This window comes from Eublepharis macularius, chromosome 13, assembly GCF_028583425.1.
Source record: "Eublepharis macularius isolate TG4126 chromosome 13, MPM_Emac_v1.0, whole genome shotgun sequence".
NCBI lineage: Eukaryota > Metazoa > Chordata > Lepidosauria > Squamata > Eublepharidae > Eublepharis > Eublepharis macularius.
Genome location: NC_072802.1, coordinates 63,467,131 through 63,486,785, shown reverse-complemented (window position 1 = coordinate 63,486,785; position 19,655 = coordinate 63,467,131). Strand labels below are relative to the sequence as shown.

The following is a 19,655-nucleotide window of genomic DNA, read 5'->3' as shown; positions in this document are numbered from 1 at the left end:
TTTTTCCTTCGAAATGTCTACCTTTCATTATCTTAGGCTTCATAATTAACACGTTATTAAAATCAGCCTGGGAAATTGAAGTTATATATTTTTGTTAATATTTTATTATAGTATAAATTAAAATGTGTATTTTTCCTTCCCTTAACCATTCAAAATACATTGGCCTGTTCATTAACACGTTCTTCATTATCTTCTGAGTCCATTTATCCATTATTGATGATAGCTTATTTTTTTAACAGTATTTTGTCAACAGGATTTGGGACACTATAAATTCCTCTTCAGAATTCTGTTTTTTAAAAAATAATAATAATAATAACACAGCTTCAGATATCCCAGAGAGATCTCCAAGATGGGTTTAATAGTATTTCAGAATCAGTGATGCCCTGAATGTTCATAATAACATTGCACTAGCAAGCTGAAGATTGTTTTTGTAGGGGATTAAAATCTGCATTACCTTTATTTGAATACTTACACCCCGCTTTTCTCTCTAGTGTGGACCGAAAGTAGTTTATAACAGCAATCTTCTTTCCTCCGTTTTATCCTTGCAACAACTGTGAGCTAGGTTGGTGGTTGGAGAGTGCCTTCAAGTCATAGCTGACTTACAGCGACCTCTGGTGGGGTTTTCATGGCAAGAGACTAACAGAGGTGGTTTGCCATTGCCTGCCTCTGCAACCCTGGTCTCGCTGGAGGTCTCCCATCCAATTACTAACCAAGGCTGGCCCAGCTTAGCTTCTGAGATCTAATGAGATCAGCCTCACCTGGGCTGTCCAGATCAGGGCATGAGCTAGGCTAGGCTGAGAGAATGACTTGATCCAAGGTTACCCAGAGCGTTTCTGTGGCAAATTGGGAGTTCAGACTTTTTCAAGGGAGTGCCACGCTTTCGACATAGTTAAGTGCTATGCTTTCTACATAGTTTTACAAGTTAATTTAGGCCGAGAGATGGATGACTGCTTCAGGCTCACTCAGGCTGCAGTCCTAAGAATACTTTCCTGGGAGTAAGCCTTACTCAATAAAATGGGACTTATTTCTGGTAGACCTGCTTAGGATTGTTCCCATAATGAGCATTGCGGGTGAGGAGGACTGGAACCCAGTTCTTTATCTGACACTTACTTCTGTACCTCATTGGCACATTAAAAAAAGAGCATAATTTACAGTTGAGATGGGCTGGAACATCTAATCAGTTGCTTCATTGTCAAGAAAAGTGTGTGGCTGTAAAACTGAAATGGCATCCATACAGAAATAATCTACTTTTAAGATTCATTGATAACACCCAGGGAGCTTTCCTGGGCAGGCTGAGCTTTGAACTTTTGGAAGATTTCTAGAAATCTGCTTTGTGCATACTTTTTTGGAGCAAAGGGATTTTGCCACTGTTTTTACGTTTTCTTTCCAGAGTGCTTTTTGGTTTCTCTGGAAGTCAGCTCCTTTTAAGGGGCATGCCTGACTGCTCAAATGCTGACCTTCTCCTGCAACTGAAAGCCAATCTTTTTCCATCTGAGAGCCAAACTACAAGTGACGCCTTACACAGGTTGGACACTTGTCAGCTTCCCTCAAGTTTTGGTGGGAAATGTAGGTGCCCTGGTTTTACAGCTTGGCTCTCCATTACAGCTGCAAGACCAGGATGCCTACATTTCCCATCAAAACTTGAGGGAAGCCGACTAGTGTCCAACCTGTGTAAGACGTCACTTGTAGTTTGGCTCTAAGTTTCTGATGATTGAGATGGGGCAGCTTAGTTCAAACTCTTTCCTTTTTTTTTCTAAAACAAATGCACATTTTGTTGAAACATACTCATGAACCAGCACTCAGATCAATCTTTATCTGGTTTGGAATGCATCTACATAATTTGAGTTTGATAAAAGAAGGCATGATTAATACTGGAGAAACAATGAGCTTGGAAGTACAGAGGATGGAGCCTTAATGGGGAGTCTGCCTTCGGAAAAGATTCTAGAGTTACAGTAGGAGCCCTCTTCCTGGTGAATCTAATATTTGTGCATGTGGCAAATTTTGCAAGTATCGTATGCAGTTAACAAAGCTGGCACAAAAAGTTGTTCATTGTGTTGAAAGCTCCTTCTCAGAGTCTTTGGGGGGTTTGCATGTGCTTGATTTGAATGGCCTGGATCCCTAGAGGCTAAGTAAGTTTGTCCCTTTTCTATCCATTACCCAGCAAAGTGGATTAGTAGACAAAGAACATTGTAGTAACACTCCCCCTCCCTGTGACATTGCTGCATTCCCAGCATGAACATGCAGTTTGCTGTTAGTTTGTAAAAGGTATACTGACTTCCTGTGTTATCAGCAACTTTGACGTAAAATATGCTACTGCCGTGGCAAAATATACTGGCAGTTTCCTCTGTTGGTAGTCAACATTAAATTAACTGCCATATTTTATAGACCACCTGCGCTTCCTAGTGTCTCATGCGCATGCACACACACCATTGTTGTATAGACCTTTCTGCAAATGATTTTCATAAAGATGTCAAAATATACACAAGCTGTGTTCACTAGTGCAATGCAGGCACATTTGTTCCATACTTTTTATTCATAGATGGGTTCTCTTTTAGCCTCAGTTAACTTTTCCCTCCTCGTGGCTTTCTTGTTTCCTTGGACCCCTTTCCCTTCTTCCTATGATTGTCTTGCCTTACAGCTGGGTTTAAGGTAGCTTCATTACACACATTTTTCCCCACCATGTTTTGGAGAGGCTGTGTGTCACAGATTGAAATTAGAGCAGCCAAATTCCAGAAGCAGCTCTGCCTCTATTTCCAGTGGCACATTCTGCTGGAGCTTCATAAATGAGGGATTCATACATGTATAATTGATACAATAGTACTTCAACAACTGTGAACTTTAGGCATTTTTTTGCCTCTGGAGGATAAAGCCCCTGCATAATTTTTGTTGTTCTTGTAGAACACATGAATTATGTAGACGTTTCCCAAAGCATGGCACCAAGGTGGTTCTGCAAACAGCTGAGCTATTTTGTGATGCATGTTAGTGATCAAAAATGAAACACTTGGAAACATGAACATTTTTAGAATTCATTCACATCGAATTTTGACAGTGAGAACATTGTTTTCCTCCCAGGTTGACTTTTGACACTTGCAATCCTGTTGAATCTTTTGAGTTTGTAGTTCCATTTAGTCTTTGAGATGCCAGTATATAACTTGCAGGAGGGGGAACATAAACTCTGTATTTTCTTTTGGGTGGGTGTGGGGGGAATAGAAGTTTTATCACGTCATTTTCAGATGGTGCATATGGGAATCCTGGAGACTTCTTTTGAGCCAAAATACAGGAAAGACATCCAGTAAATTCCTGGGCTTCCCAGAAGCTTATGCAGGGCTCCATGATGAAAATATCTGTATTGGCAGACAAGCATCTCTGAAAGACAGTTGTTGTATTCAGCCATCACAGTACATTATGGGCTGTTTAAACCACTTTTCCCTGGGGCTGAAACAAATTTATGCAAAATAGTAACAATAGCAGCATTATTTAAAGTAAATAAAGTACATAGATTTGCTTAGATTTGTATAACTGGAGCCTGCGTAATTTGCACTGCTTGAGTACAGAGTTTTAAATTTTGTAAATTCCTGTCAATAGCCTGTTGCAGTCCTATTGAAGAGTGTGCTAACTTGGAAGCCCTTCAGTGCTGCTTCCTCTGGTTAAAAAGAAAGCAGCTCCATAAAGTGACGGAACTTTTCCAGTCATAACGAGGCAAGCATAGTTTTAATTTACCTAAAAGGCGCACTAAAGTGAATTAACTTCTGAAGAAAAATGGTGCATTGGGGATTTCCTTTTCTGCTTTTGCTTCCTTATTCACCACCAGCGCTATTTCCATTTGGCCAGGGATGTGTCTGCCTCATTTAACCCAAATGCGTTGACAGGAGTGCTGTTCTTTATTTTGTGTACAAGAAAAGCAGAGAACACATTAGCAAGTTTGAAATTTGAATGAAAGCAACACTCTACTTGCGGTTGCGACAGTACAAAGAGACAATTCTTTTGTTTCTCTGTGTGGTTCTTTTCTCCCCCTTCCAAACTGCCTAAAGCATTGATCATGAAACTTCTTTTTATAGCCACCATGGCAGCTATGTATTACAGTTACTACATGCTGCCGGATGGAACGTACTGCCTTGCCCCTCCACCCCCTGGAATCGATGTTGCCACTTACTACAGTGCGCTGCCCGCAGGGGTGACTGTATCGAGCACGACAGGAGTCGCAACAATAACAGCGCCTCCACCTCCTGGCACAACGCCCCCACCTCTGTCAGAGGCAGCTGATGACAGTAGTGGAGTCATGCCTGCCACAACTTCCACAAGGTACCATGTTTTATATCCACTTTATTTCCAGCTAGTTTGTAGTTGCCTTTGGACATCAACCCTCAAAAGGTAGCCAGGATCCAGCATACCACATTACTAGTTGTGCACATCTCATAGGCCTTTGTGTTTCCCAAATAATAGCACCCTTTCCCCTGTTGGATCCTTTCTTACATGCCCAGAGTAATACCAATTGGCTCTTTGGGGCCAGGGGTCCTGGAGTTTTTTTTTTTTTTACCTTCCTCTGAGCATTGAGTAGAGGTCACTGGGTGAGGGTTGTTGTGAATTTCTTGCATTGTGCACACAATAGGACTAGTTGACCCTTCCAGCACTGTATTTGTGAATCTGTGTTTTGTGGAGGGGAGGAGGTTGGGAAACTGCAGTGTTGCTTTGAAGGCCTGCTGATCAAAGATTTAAATACCCACTAGGTGCCTTTTTGGATCCTTCTTTGGTATTTAGAGTCTTGATAATTCTCTTGAATTTTGAAAAATGTGTTGAAAAACAACACACACACACACGGCTGTGTCCTTTTGTTACAAGGTACTCCGACGGTGTTGCTGTATTCTCCTAGGACTAGTTCACACTTCCTGGCAGCTTCTGCTTAATTCCTTGGCACTTGGGCTGCACTTGTGCATTTCCCCCATTGGTATGAATTGGCAGTTTCATGTGTGAGCTGGACATGACCACTGTGACTTCCATGAGTGCAGCAGCTCTTGGGTTGAGCAACATGATTACATACAAGGCTGCCATTATTTGCACAGTCTCCAAGTGAAGGTGCTAATTCATACATAAGGGGCCCACACAAGAATGCTTCACAGCAATGAACCTGCCGGTGTCTCCACCCATTCCTGTGGCTCTGTCTAGGGGCTCTACGAAGCCTGAATCAATCTTTAATCTTCCGCTTTTCTAATAAGCTGTAGTTGTCTCATTTTTTGACAGGGTCATGAGTGGTTTTATTAATACAGGCCTGGATATGGAAAGATTTTAGCTTACCACAATCTGATGCATGCTTTTTTCAATTAAAATGGTTAATTAAAATGGCAGTTCAAATGCAAAGGTGCTTAAGCTATTGTGCCTCCCACGAATAAAGAACTTTATAATGTATGGTTCACATATGATGTTACTAAAAGCATGTTCTCTCTCCCTTCAAAAAAAAATTTCTAAAAATGCCCCAGATGCGCCCATTTTTGTCTACCATGACTACTAAGACACTTGGCACTGTTTGTTTATATCAGCATAGCTTTAGTCACGTAATAAATTCCTGGCTATGTAACTGCGGTCTGAAGTCTGTTCCAAATACTAATGTTTTCTTGGTTGTTATTGATCCCTGTTTGGGTGGTGTGTAATTTAGCAAAAGAGTGAGCTGTGCGGCATTAACAATGCATCATGCAAGATGGAGGTTGTTTTTGCTTGGGCTTTCAACAACTTGGATTAAAATCTGTTGGCTGTGCCATTATTGCACTCCCAGAGACAATAGCGAAGTACCAGTCAGTGGTACCTCATAGTAAACTTAAACAAAAAACATAGGTGGTGGTGGGGAAATATAAAGATACCATGTCATGAATATCCTGTTAGTCAGTGAAAGGTTTCATTTGCAAAAGTATAACTCTCAGATATTCAGTTAATTCTTAAGTGTTTTATATGCAGATTCTCTGTTGATATTCAAAATGTTGATATTCAAATGTTGCCATTCCAAATTCTGAAATTTCTATGCGGGCATTTTCTGCTTAAATTGAAATTTAATTTCTCAAGAGTGGATGTTAATGAAGCCTGCAGATTTGTTATATGAATGGAGTACAGTGTAAAATGACATCCCAAAGTAGTCAGAATTGCATACATATGGCACATCAGCTTGAATGCTGTGAAAAGCATACACAAGTGTAGAACTTGATGCAAGTTGCTGACCCTCATGGCTTCATAGAAAAGTTTCAAAGTATATACAGTAAACACTTTGTTATCCAGTAGATGATTATCTCTCAGGCAATAGCATCACCAAAAGGACAAGCCTTTCCCCCTCGACCACCATACCCTTTCGGTGCGTAGGCGTTCTACTCCTGCCTGTTGAATCAGCCAGCTTGGTGCCTCTGGCCATTGCTGACAATCAGCATTGCCAGCTGACATCAACCTTGGGTGCGCCTCCTTCCTCCTGAACCCATCTCAAGCTATCAGGAGCCAGCTGCCAGAGGGACCTCCCAGACAGCTGGCCCACTTGCCTGCCTGCCACGTAGGATGGCTTGAGGAGAAGAATTTGGCCAGGTGTGTGGGGCTCTCACTGTAGTGCTCCCAATGAAATGGGGTTTGGTTGGTGCAGATTCCTCTAGGAAATAGCAAATAATTTTGAGTATCCAGCACATTTAGTTAACCAGCAACTCCCTTTCCCCTTGAGTGCTTGGTAACAAAGCTTCGGGTGTGGGTATTGTCTGATGAAAGCTCAGGAACAGGAATGCCCTGCGAAGGTGTTCCAGCAAGGGGCGGAAAGACGTCCTGCAAAGCTTTGCACCCTGGTGGCCAAAATAAATTGTCCAAATCAAGTGATCTTATGCAGGTATGCATAACTTCGTTTCATGGGTGCAGATACCTGGTTTTTCTAATGCAGTGCAAATACATTCACTTTTCAGCCCCCAGTAGCTCATCAAATGGAGATCTCTGATGTGAACTCCTCCACAGGCTTAATGTGGCTGCACTTAATTTCCTCTATCTGTGTAAATAATAAATTTCCAATGTTTTCAGCACAATTCCTCCCATGGTTGCCATCATCCCCCCACCCCCGGACATCCAACCTGTAATTGACAAGCTAGCTGAGTACGTTGCACGGAACGGGATTAAATTTGAGACCAGTGTTCGTGCCAAGAATGATCCAAGGTGAGTGCAAGGGGCTTTTTTCTTAATCATTTTGTTTTATGATGTGGTGAAAAAGAGCAGCTTGCCTCTCTCTCTTGTATTGACAGTTCATTTTACAGAGAGCCGTTCAAGTAATGTGTTGTAATTCCTTATATTAAAATTCAAAAGACTACTTGAAGTTAATGATAAAGCATTATTGCCTAAGAATCTTGAAGCTTGTGCCTTCTGAATGTATATATCTTCTGGGCATTTAGTTGTAAGTTGTTATATTTCAGAATATCAAACAGCATTGCTGTGCCTGTGGTGGTGGAATATTAAATGGTGGTTGGTGTTTGCTGTGTTCGGTTGTGCTTTTTCTTTTTCTTTTTTAACAAGTTAATGTTTGTTCCTTTCTAACAGGTTTGAATTCCTGCAGCCATGGCACCAGTACAATGCTTACTATGAATTTAAGAAAAGATTCTTCCTCCAGAAAGAGGCCAGCGACAGCTCAAAGGTTTGTTTTGTAAAAACAAGAAGCAACAATGTACATCTTGCTTCCCCGTTCTATACTGTGTGCAGGGGGACTTGAGGCTAGGACAGTCAACAACAAAACCAATTCTCTTGTAAAGGGCATTCGTGCATTTCAGCATGCAGGTTCATGCACCCAGACCCCAAGAGGTGTGGTCCACCAGCTTGTGTCTCTCATGTGTTACACAGAATTATTGTTAGTTGGTCTAACATGACAAATGTAGAGACTCTCCTAATCCATTGGCATATTTTATCAGTACTCGAGGCATTGAATGGCCTTGTTAGTAGTGATGTTGAAAAGTCAGTGGAGGCGACCAGTTAGACAATGTCTGCATTTTTCCTGAATATTGCTACATGTGAGATCTCCATTATGAAAAGTTAAAATAAGGCAAGCCTATTATGTTATGCGTCTTTTAGGGTTTTCTGGTTGGTTCCAGCTGTTGTCTGAAAATATAGACTCATAGCACACAAGCACCTGAAGGAAAATTCAATACTGTGTAGAGCTTTAGACCATTAGGATTCTTGGGAGGGGTGGATGATTGCCTACAAGCTAGTTGAGGGCTATATGAGTTTAGGTGTTCAAAAGGCTCAGCTCTGCTATATGAAAATGGAGAGATTTAAGACATCTCTCCCACTGCACAAGATACAGGAATGTAGAGTGGTTGCAGTTGTTCACTTATAAAATGGTGCCTGTTTTGTAGCAAAAGTACTGTAATACTAACTTCTCTATGTACAGATGACTTATTATTCCATGCTGTCACATACCATGGTGGTAGAGTGCCATCAAGTCATAGCTGACTTATGGTGGCCCCTGGTGGGGTTTTCAGGGCCAGGACTAACAGGTGGTTTGCCATTGCCCACCTCTGCAACCCTGGTCTTCGTTGAATGTCCCCCATCCAATTACTAACCCAGGCCGACCCTGCTTAGCTTCTCTAGGCAGCCTTGGGAAGTGGCATACCCATATGGCATACTAATCACTTTTTTGAATCCCGCACATGGGTGAAGATGGTGTTTTCTGTTCATGCTGCTCTGAGTGGTTTATAATGCTAATTTATGTTTATGCAAAAGAGAGTAAAGTCTCAACATTGTTGCTTGGGAACAGTTTGTCTAAGGTACTTTCCATGATGGGGATCAGGTTGCTTTGAAATTAATAGTGGAGGAGGGGGACTAATGAACCAAATTGATCTTCCAATTTTAAACTGTTCCCCTAATTAGCTTGTTCTGTGAAACCATCCCTCGTGTATCAAGTTGAAAGACTGAATGGATAGATCCTAACTGAATCATTTACTCTTGAACCACTTAATTTTGTTTTTAATTGGCCCTTATATGTTGGCTAGTTGTATTCTCGGGCCCATCTGATGGCCAGGGGTCCAGAAAACAATGAAGCCAGTAAAGTTCTGTAAGTTCAAGGGAGGCTTTAGAATGGGCTTGTTAATCGCTTGCTGCCTGGAGTGATCGGGAGTTGCCACAATGCAACCTGCCAGGGACTCTTACAGAGTGAAACAGAGATGGCTGTTTGCATGCATAAAGCTGCATCATACTGAGACAGACCGTTGATCTGTCTAGGTCAGTGATGTCTACTCTGACTGGCAGGGCTCCTTTAGGGTTGCAGCTAGAAGCCTTTCACCACAATCAACCATTTTCAGTGCATGCCAGAACCTCCCTTCTTCTTTCCACGTGGGGAAGACCTGAGGGAAGTCTCTTGGGGGTAAGAAACAGTGCCAGAGACTCCCTGATCCCCAGGCCCTCTTGGGTCTTTTCTTCTACTGAAGTTAGGAGAAGATAACCTTACTATGTCTAAACCAGAGTGCATTTTCTTTTCATCTTCCTGTTCTTAGACCAAAGTCTTGAATAATAAAACTGAAAAGTTTAAATAAAGCCCATATCTTAAAACAGCTCCCTTCGACACTTCTCGGCAGCCTCTAGAAATTGAGCAACAAAATAAATACGTTTAGGATCAGAATCCTCTAAGAGGTATTGAACCTTTTGCTCGAATGTCACTAGAGGAAGCAGCCTACAGCGCCCAGTATTCCCAGGCAGTCTTTCATCCAAGTACTAACCAAGCCTGACCCTACTTAGCTTCCGAGATGGGGCATGTTCAAGTGGTGTGGCTGTAGGCACCAGAGTGCATTTGAGAGTTTGGGGCCGTGGTTTGGGTTTGAGCTGCTGAGCAATCTTTCTCGGCAGGGTCACTTGTTCCTGGTGAGGTGAAAAAGTGTATTTGAGGATACCTGTTAGAAACTAGTGTAAATTTCTGAGGGATTATTATCAAGGCTGCTTTGGATTTGTTTTTCCCCAAGAGCAGTCTCTAATACCACATAGCAAATACGACTTGAAAATTGAAGAGGATTTCAGAAGCTATCCCTCAGAGGTAGCACGAGGTGTCTGGATCCTGAGTCCTCTCCTGTGAAACTTTTGCAGAAACTATATCAGTTTGCTCTCTTTGAGGGTTCGTTTATAGTGTCATAATGCATTTCCTCCGACAGAATGGTGTCAAGTGTGCGTGTGATTTCTAACCCTCACCCTTGCATATGCCCACTTTGGCCTCTAAACTGTTCTTGAGGGTCTGCTGACCTCCAGGAACAAAACTGAGGAGAGAGCTGGGTTGCAGCAGAAAGGGGAAGGGGGGAAATCCTGCTTTGTGAAGTCTGTGCATGGTTAAGTATGTACCAGTGTATTATTTAGGACACTGTTGTGCTATGGAGGAGAAGGTGTATGTTCAAACAGCCCAAGTGTTATCCAAAACTACCAAATCATAACATGCGATAACTCTGTATGAAATGACTCCTGCATTTAATGTTAAATACTAGAATATCTGTGGGTTGTCTTTAATCTTGGACAAATAATAAAAAAATGTTCTAAACTGAGGAGAATGGTAGGGGTCAGTCAGTTGACCCTCCCTCTCCATGAAAGTTATAGAAATAAAAATCTTCGCCGGGGGGGGGGGGGTGTCATTGAGCATGACGGGGGTGGGGGGAGCTATACTTCAGGAGCTATTTCCTTTCGGTTGTGCTAGAATAAAACTGCACAGCTTTCTCCCATGCAAAAGTAGGAGCCAAAGCTGCGGAAGACTTTCCCTCTCACGCCCCTCAGCAGCTAATTTCCATTTGCCGGCGTTTGGCTAATGCCAAGGGAGTGTGCAGCTGCCATTGAGAGAACTCTGTAAAAGCCTCAGTTGTGTTCACTCTGTATTCAAGATCCTTTTGCCTGTGTCTCCGCTTTCATAAGACTGATTGGTGGAGCCGGTAATGTTGGCCCTTTAATGCTTGCTTAGTTCAAAATAAATCCCCTCTTATTTATTTATTTAAAATATGTACACCTCCCTTTTCCTCTCAGTTTAAGGGCAACCAACTATATATTAGCTGTCAACCAGAATAAGTCTTCTCTTCTGCTTAATCAGTTAGCCCTGCATTGTTGAACAGTTTCAAAAGATTCTGTGCTTTTGGATTCATTTTGTTTAAACACCTGGAATCTGAAACCTATAATGTGTGCACTTCTCACAATTGCAAATTCTTCCACTCTGTTTAAAATTGATTAAAATGGGCTACTCAGAGGCAATCAATCAGCCTTTTTTTAGAAAGGCACATTAATTTTTTTTAAAAGGTTCTGTTTCAATTTCTGCATCTGTTAAGTCTTCAGAAGTCTTTTCTAAGCAACACTTCATGGTAATGAAATAGTTTGCAGTCACTTCATTTGCCCACTAATCTAGTTTGAAGTGACTTTAAAAGCAGTCATGTTTCTTATAACAATGGTTTCTGTCTAGAGCTCTCAAAACATTTAAGGTTCTGAACCATTCACAAAAACTCTTGGTGGATCAGATTAAGAGAGGAGTTCCTGTTTTGTTAGCGAAGCGTATTGCTACTGATTCCACGTGCTCCATTCGCTTCAAGCGTTTCTTACAGCCCCAGTGGTTGTGATCAACAACCTTCAGAAGTGGAAATTGCTGTTTGCCAGTTGCAAATGCATTTCTCCTTAAGTCAGGCAATAGTTGGAACTGGAGATTTCACCTTACTCCACTCTGTTATTTGTAGGATCTCCTGGCTTCCTGAAAGCCTTGGCCATGCCACATTGGTAAACCACTGCTTTAGTCAGAGGCAGCGTACTTCCCTTGATATGCTTCTCGGGCCTCCTGTCACAGCAAAGCAATATTATAGCTAGAGGGACCGGGTGGAAGTCTTTCGAAGTACCGTTCATCTTTTAATTTTTTTTAAAAAAATTAATCCTTTTATTTGTTAATACAAGAATAGAAATGCTGCAATAAATACAATCTAATAAGTAATATCTGAAAGTAAATAATAATATATAATAATACTTGATTTATATGCCGCCCTTCAGGACAACTTAACACCCACTCAGAGTGGTTTACAAAGTATGTCATTATTATACCCACGACAGTAATCACCCTGTGAGGTGGGTGGGGCTGAGAGAACTCCTAGAAGCTGTGGCTAACCCAAGGTCACCCAGCTGGCTTCAAGTGGAGGAGTGGGGAATCAAACCTGGTTCTCCAGATTAGAGTCCTGCGCTCTTAACCACTACACCAAACTGGCTCTCAAATATATATTAATACAGACAAACTGAGACTAACACAACCTGTCAATGGGGAAGAGAAAGGGGAGAGGGGAGAGAGGAAAGGGGAGAGAACTGAAGATGGGACCATACTTGGGAAACTCCATCTCCTTCCCTCCTCCCTTTCTTGCTAGTGTCAGTGTAACCCACACAGCTTCACTGGCCCGCCTGCCACAGCATGGGAGGAGAAGTACAAGCAGGCAGTGATGACTGTTAAGATGGTGGCCCTATCTGTTTTGTGCCGGAGCTCTTGGCCTAAAAGAACATGGTATATGCTTCCCTCAGAATTACCCAGTCTCACCAATGTGAGGCCTAACCATAACTGCTAACTAGCACAGTCCCTTTAAAAGAGAATGCAGGAACTTAGGCTCTGGGGAGAAGAAATTAAGGAGTTGGATTGTCAGAGGTGGAGGTTGCCAGATGTTTGCTGCCCTGCAGCCAGGGCTTTATTGCTCATCACTGAGGTGGAGTCCCCTCTGGGAAGGAAGGAATAACAAAACTATAGGAAACCAAGAAGGAGAAGAAGGAAGGAAAGGAATGAGTAGATGAGAATATGCTCACCCAGAGGCACGGCTTCATAAATGAGAGCAGTGCAGCACCATGAAGCAAGGGAACGTGGGGGGAGGGGGGGAGGGACTGTGGATTCAGAGGCTTTAAAAAACCTTCGAAGGGCAAGTATGCCATCAGTGGCTGAGGTGATGAGACAAAGAATGGTGAAGGGCAGGGGGCAGCAGCCCCTGGTTTCTAGGTGCAGCATAACAGCCAAAGCTGGCACCCTCTTGCACAGCCTGTTAAAGTCCTTGGCTGAGCGCCAAAGCCAGGTCTACAGCTCTTTGAGCAGCCAGAAGCCATCCATCTTCCTCAGGAAGTGGCTGTTAGGAGTAGGTGGACAATCAGGCACTGGAGGTGGAAGTGGGTAGCCCAGAGAAGCCATGATGTCGGCAATAGAGCCCAGCAGCCCTTGCAGGCTGGCTCAGAAATGATTACCCAATCCGAAATGATTACTTGGTATCCTTGATGAAAGGAATAATTGGCGGAGGAAATTAGAAATTGGCCAGAAGAAGACAGGACTCGAAACGAGCCTATAATAAATGAGCCGGCAGAGCTTGTAGCCAGCAGCTTGAAGCGCCGCTTTCATTTCTACCCTTGGAGGAGAACGAGCGGCTTGCAGATACTCCATGACAGCGACTCTGAGCGTTCTGGAAAAGAAAAAAAATGAAAGGAGTTAAACAGCAGGACTAACTAAGGATCTATGCACAATGTTGGGAACGGGACTGAGTGACTTATCCTATGTATGAATTGGAAATCGCTTATGTGAAATAGAAGACTGAAATTGACATTCTATGTATGTTTCACAGGGTGTTTCATTGTAACCCTTTCTGATCTCCTTGAGCTTCAGCTCTTCTATTACTGGTTGTATTAGGAGGTTTCCCTCTTGAGTGTGGTTGGCTCAGAAATGGGCCAGGCTGTGGCGCAAAGTTGGCATGGCAGTTGGGGTTGTTCCTTCCATGGTCCTCAGGTAGCACAGTAAGCGGCTGTTGGCCCGGTAATTAAGTGGCCACAAGTGCGTGCAGTTGGTGTTCCAGATAGCGAGTAAGGTCCCACGTCTGCTGAATGGACTGTCTAGTAGTCACTTGGTCTGTGCTGTTCAGTGCAGGCACCACAGGAAGGTTCCAGAACATGGTGCACAGGAAGGCAAGGATTCCCTACGGATCTCTCATTAGATTATTCTTCCTCTGGGCCAGGGAGCCTCAGTTCTGGGATCTAATGTCAGTGGAGTCTACAGGTCTCTCCAGTTTTTTTCTCAGCAATGAATAAGCCTGTCCCCATGGTTTGTTTAATGCATTGAGTAGTGTCAGCGCCCCTTGTATCAATGGGGAAGCTTTTGTTTCCAACAGTTCCGTTCTTAAGGCTTCTGGCCTGTTCGTAATCCTCAGTTGGGCCCCTTGAGGAGGACTTTCAGAGGAGCTTATGAGGTTTGTCTCTATTAAATTTCCAAGTTGGGGAGCCTCTACTTCAGGCGATAAACTATCCAGTCCCTCATCCACACCGATCAATTTAGGCACCTCTTCCAAATCAATCAAGTCCTGTTGTGCCTCCTCTGTACCTTCTTCTGAGAAACTACCTACTGGATTACTTACTGTAGGCTGACAAAATTTAGGAAGAAGAGGAATAGTCTCTGTACTGATGAAAACTCTTGTTGGAAAAATCCCCTTAAGTCTTAAGCTGGGTTTCTGAGCTAAAATCAAAGATGGGAAGGTAGAACTTTCAAATGAGAGCATAACTCTTTGGAACTGATTAAGGGAGTTTAGCGCTTCCACCTGATTGAGATCCAAAGGTTGCCTTGGGCCTTTGAGCACATCCCTCGGGTGTCTGCTAGCCAACCGTCTGGAACTCCAAGATGGTAAGAGACCTTTATAGGGACATATTGAAAGACACACCTTGTGTGGTTGTAAAGTAGGCAGCGAGAACTCCGACACTTAGGCAACTAGGTAAGCACCAGTAAATTATTAAGTTCAGAAAAGTTAAATAAGATAAAATAAACTTGCAAGGTGTTCAGCGTTCTCATATGTGCGTCCGTCCAGTCACCACCATCTTTTCTACCTCCGTGCTCCAAGAGTAACATCTTTGACCAGGTCAGAGGCAACTTGATGGCACATAACACACACACACAGCTTAGTTTATGAGCACCAGTATTTATCCAGATGGCCAGCTTCACCCATTCATCTTGTTTTGTTAGATGGGTTATGCCAGTCGCATATTGAGTTTTGAGGAATTATTTTGATCCATTTGTGCTTCCCAGTCTATCCATCATTTTTTAATATTCTTCCCTCTTTAGCAAAACCTTTCCAGAACATCATGTCTGTTTCTGACTTTCCAGTGCCTGACCTCTGTCTGTTGTATTTTTATCACGCCTTTCCTTCAAAGAACTCCTGGTTGCATATAGTGTTCTCTTGTTCTGTATTTTGCCTTCATAGCAACCCTTTGAAGTCAGCTCGACTAAGAGAGTGAATGGCCTACGGTCAGCCCATGAGTTTTACCTCTATGTAGGAATTTCAACCTTGGTTCCCCACATCCTGGTTCGATATTCTAACCCTGTAATGCCCAGCACTGTAAGTGCAGAGTGGTAAGCTTCAGTACTGCATCCCAAGCCCTGCTCACGACCGGAGTTCGATCTTGGAGGAAGCTGGGTTCAGGTAGCCAGCTCAAGGGTGACTCAGCCTTCCATCCCTCCAAGGTCGGTAAAATGAGTACCCAGGTTCCTGGGGATAAAGTGTAGATGACTGAGGAAGGCAATGGCAAACCACCCCGTAAAAAGTCTGCCAAGAAAACGTGATGCAACGTCCCCCCATGGGTCAGTAATGACTCAGTGCTTGCACAGGGGGCTACCTTTACATTAATTCCCAGCATGGTTATGTACTACCAGTCTACCAGTATGTGTGTTTCGAGGATTCTGCTTTGGAAAACACAGGTGTTTAACTGGTATATTCCTGGTCAAGGGGTGGCCTGGAGGATGCTTACTGCTGCTGGTACAGGAGGCAGTAGTGTGACAACTTTGACATAACTAGTCAGCTAGGACATCAGAGGTGTGCCGGTTTGCTTTGCATGTTGATGTTTTCCTAGCTTGAAATATTTCCCTTCATCCTCATGGCAGTTTCATGGCTACAATGCCTATGGTAGCTTCTGCAATAGAAAAGGCTATCGCTGTCACGGGAGCTTAGTGATTGGTTGCAAGCAGCACTCTGACAAACTTCATCACTGCCAGTGGTTTTCAGCTTTCCACAGCAGAAGTAATTCACATTCTTTTTTTAAAAAAAAAGTCACTATAGTTTAAAAACAAATTAAAAAGCATTACTTTAAAAAATAGCATTTCTTGCAGAGCAGTTAAAAATCATCGTTTCCACCCCTTTTCACTGTCCTAGTTTCTATGTACATTCCATACTTATGTAATCGTGCACGTATACAGCACGCTCCTAGGCTCCACTTAGTCCACAGAGCTGGAGGTCTTTTGATCCAAAGTGTTTTCAACTGTGTGCTTTTTATGATGCGCACACCTGGAGTAGCAGGCACAGAATGAAACAGAGTTCCTTAAACTTGTTCCTTCTCCAGTGGTTTAGTATCCCTGACCATAATTGAAGCCAGTATTAGGGAGTAAGGCTGTGGAGTATCCTCAGCCCTGACTGATAGAGTGTTAAGTCTGTCTGAATATAGACAAAGGCCATGCCTGCTTATTGCTCCTCCTGGATCTGTCTGCAGCCTTGACACAGTAGACCAGGCCATCCTGTTGAGGCATCTAGAAACAAGTGGGAATCACAAGATGTGTCCTGGACTGGTTTAAATCATTTCTCATGGAACGGACTCAAAGGGTTGCTGTTAGAGATTTGCTATCTCCAGAATGGGAACTACCTTGTGGGGTTCCACAGGGCGCATTCAACCTCTACATAAAACCTTTAGGAGAATCATTCACAGCTATGGAGTTGGGTGTCATCAATATGTGGACGACACCCAACTCTATATCTCGCTATCCAGGTCCCCACAGGATGCAGTAGAAATCTTAGATCGCTGCCTGACAGCCGTGGTGAAATAGCTGAAAAATATCAAATTGAAATTAAACCCAGATAAGACTGAAGTGATGCTTGTTGGGAAGGCCGATATCCTGAATGATTGTACTCCCCACTTTCGATGGAGTTTGTTTGACCCTCGCTGACTCGTTTAAGGGCCTAGGGGTTATACTGGATCCAGCCCTACTACTACTAGAAAAAACAAGTTAAGGCAGCTGCAACAGATACTTTCTACAATCTCACTCTAGCCTGGAAGATGGCTTCTTATCTCAACACGGCCGACCTGGCCACCTGGATCCATGCCATGGTAACATCAAAACTTGACTATAGTAATGCACTATATATTGGTCTTCCATCTAAGTTAACTAGGAGGCTCCAATTGGTGCAAAATACTGCAGCTCGACTGTTAACAGGAGCGAGCAGGAGCATGAACATCACTCCCATCCTGCAGTCACTCCATTGCTACCTATCAGCTACCATACTCAATTCAAGATACTGGTTATTACATACAAAGCTTTTCATGGCCTTGGCCCAACATACCTATGGGAGCGCCTCCCTCCCTATGTCCCTCCATAGCAGCTTCGCTCATCCGAACAGGTTCTCTTGCAGGTGCCAGCCTGCACATGGGCAAAATCAACTGCAGCCCGTACACGGGCCTTCTCTGTGGTGGCCCCTACCCTATGGAACCCGTGTGGGAGATCAGCTCTCAATTAAATTTACTTTTAAAGTCCTTCCCAACCTGGGACCTGCATATTTGAAAGACCTTCTCCTTCCATATGTCCTGGTCCACCAGCTACAGTCATCAGGCAGCCGTTTGTTGGCTGTGCCACCACTTAGGGTGGCCCATCTGGCATCTGCCAGAGCCCGGGCATTTCCCATCACATCTCCCGCTCTGTGGAATGGGCTCCCTGAGGAGGCGAGGGGAGCCTCTTCCATGGGGGTCTTCAGGTGGCACTGCAAGGCATGCTTATTCGCCAGGACTTTCGAGGGGGTGGGAATGGCAGGCATCTTTTGGAGGGGGGGGGAATTTGGAGTTATTTTATTTTGTCTTTAATTGGAAATGTATTTTAACTACTATCGTAAGCTGCCTTGAACCGCATGGAAAGGCAAAATAGAATTGTTTTAATAAATAAATAACTTAAAACAGCAGTGAAAAATGCTCTAGGAAATTGTGGGACTTGCTGCTGCTGGGGCCGGCCGGATAGCAACAACAGGATCACTTGAAGTTGGAGGGCATTTCTAGATAAGAGTGCTCCGTTTTTGAGGCAAAGAAATATTCCCTGGAGCCAAGGATGGGGGCAAACATGGTGGACATCTGTGTGAGATAGGTTGTATTGGTAGCCATTTCCAGAGATCGTTTAGGGAGAGGCTTCCTCCTTCTTAAGACCCTGATGCCCCAGCGTTCCTCTGATGCGGAAGTCTGTGGGTTAGGAAATCTAAATACACGACCTTCCAAGGGTGACTTCTTAGGAAGGGTTTTGGCTCAGTAGCATGTGTTTGGCACATGGAAGGTCTTTCCTGCCACGGGTAAAAAAATTCTCCATTTGGGACCTCAGATTGCTGATGATGCCAACTAGTTGGAGTCCACAGCTTTGACCTTGGTAGTCCAACTCATTCTGAAGCAACTTCCTAGTGGCTGTTCGTGTCAGTTTGATTACTTCCATTGTCTCTGCCTATCATAGATCACACTTTGAATCTTAATTTACACCTCTTATTCCCTAAACAAACTCTGACACACATCTGTCCTCCATGAATAAATTAAGCCAGTTAACTCAAGTGTCCCCTTTCTCTTTGGAGGATAAATTCTTATTACCAAAAGTTTAGTAAATGCCCAATGTTTTCATCTCTCTCTCTCTTTTTAATACTGGGAGTTACTGATGCTTAAAAGTGCTTGCGATGAACACTCTTAAATTTTATTAGTGTCATTAGCTGTAGCAGATAAGTGAAACTGAACTTTAAGATTGTTCCTTAAAGATTTCAGCATTTTTTTAAAAAAGCAACAACTTTATACTAAGCCATTTCTTATATTAGAATTACTTTGTACATTCTTATTTCGAAGCTGTTAGTGCAGTGCTTTTTAATGACTCTCTGGAACAGTGTAATGGGCACGAAATAGCAGTGTCAAATGCACTTGAATCATTGTAACTATTTTCTTCAGAACTGTTTTCTTAAAGATCTCTGGGCCCATTAATAAGAGGTGGATAAAATGAAAGTTTCATGACAAGTCAATAAGCTAGACTGTTATTATCAATACTGCATTATTATGTGTATTGTGAAGAGGGACCAGAGGTGATGTAGTGTGTAAAAGGACCAGAGGTGGTCAGATACGGCTTCAAATGTTGTGTCTTCCTTTGGACCCGCTTTGTCACTTTGGGCAAATGATAGTGACCTATCTCACTGGATACAAAGATTGTTGTTTGTAAATTTAAAGAATGTTGCAGAAAGAATGAACATATGAAGCTGCCTTGTGCCAGCTCAGCCTGCAGGTCCATCTAACTCCATATTGCCTGCTCTGACGATGGGGCCAGGGGGGGCATGGCTCAGTGACAGCATCTGCTTGGCACGCAGAAGGGCTCGTGTTCAATACCTGTCATCTCCAGCGAAAGTGACCAGGTAGTCGGTGATATAGCAGCCTGAATAGGTCAGACTAGCTTTAGCTCGTACTGCCATTGATTGCAAGAGTGAAGGTTACCAAGAAATAGAGTTCCAGCTACACAGACAAGGGACTTTCTGCCCTCTGGGACAAAAGGAGGTCAGCTGAAGTTGCATTTCCAGTTTCCTGCCACACAACTAGATGAGGGGACCTACCGATATTTCTTCATATCTGGACACAGGAGCCTGATGCTCAGATTATCACAGTGGCCTACACATTCCAATGAA

The 19,655-nt window shown here is 43.3% G+C and overlaps 1 protein-coding gene across 5 annotated transcripts in view; it reads left to right on the top strand.

The window, feature by feature from the left end:
* Positions 1-19,655, top strand: part of SFSWAP (splicing factor SWAP) — a 105,846-nt gene that overhangs the window by 29,796 nt on the left and 56,395 nt on the right. For all 5 annotated transcript variants that reach the window (XM_054997074.1, XM_054997075.1, XM_054997073.1 and 2 more), the window contains 3 exons: positions 4,059-4,302; positions 7,030-7,161; positions 7,540-7,633. In XM_054997074.1, coding sequence (XP_054853049.1) covers positions 4,059-4,302; positions 7,030-7,161; positions 7,540-7,633 — 470 coding nt within the window. The remainder of the gene's footprint in view (positions 1-4,058; positions 4,303-7,029; positions 7,162-7,539; positions 7,634-19,655) is intronic.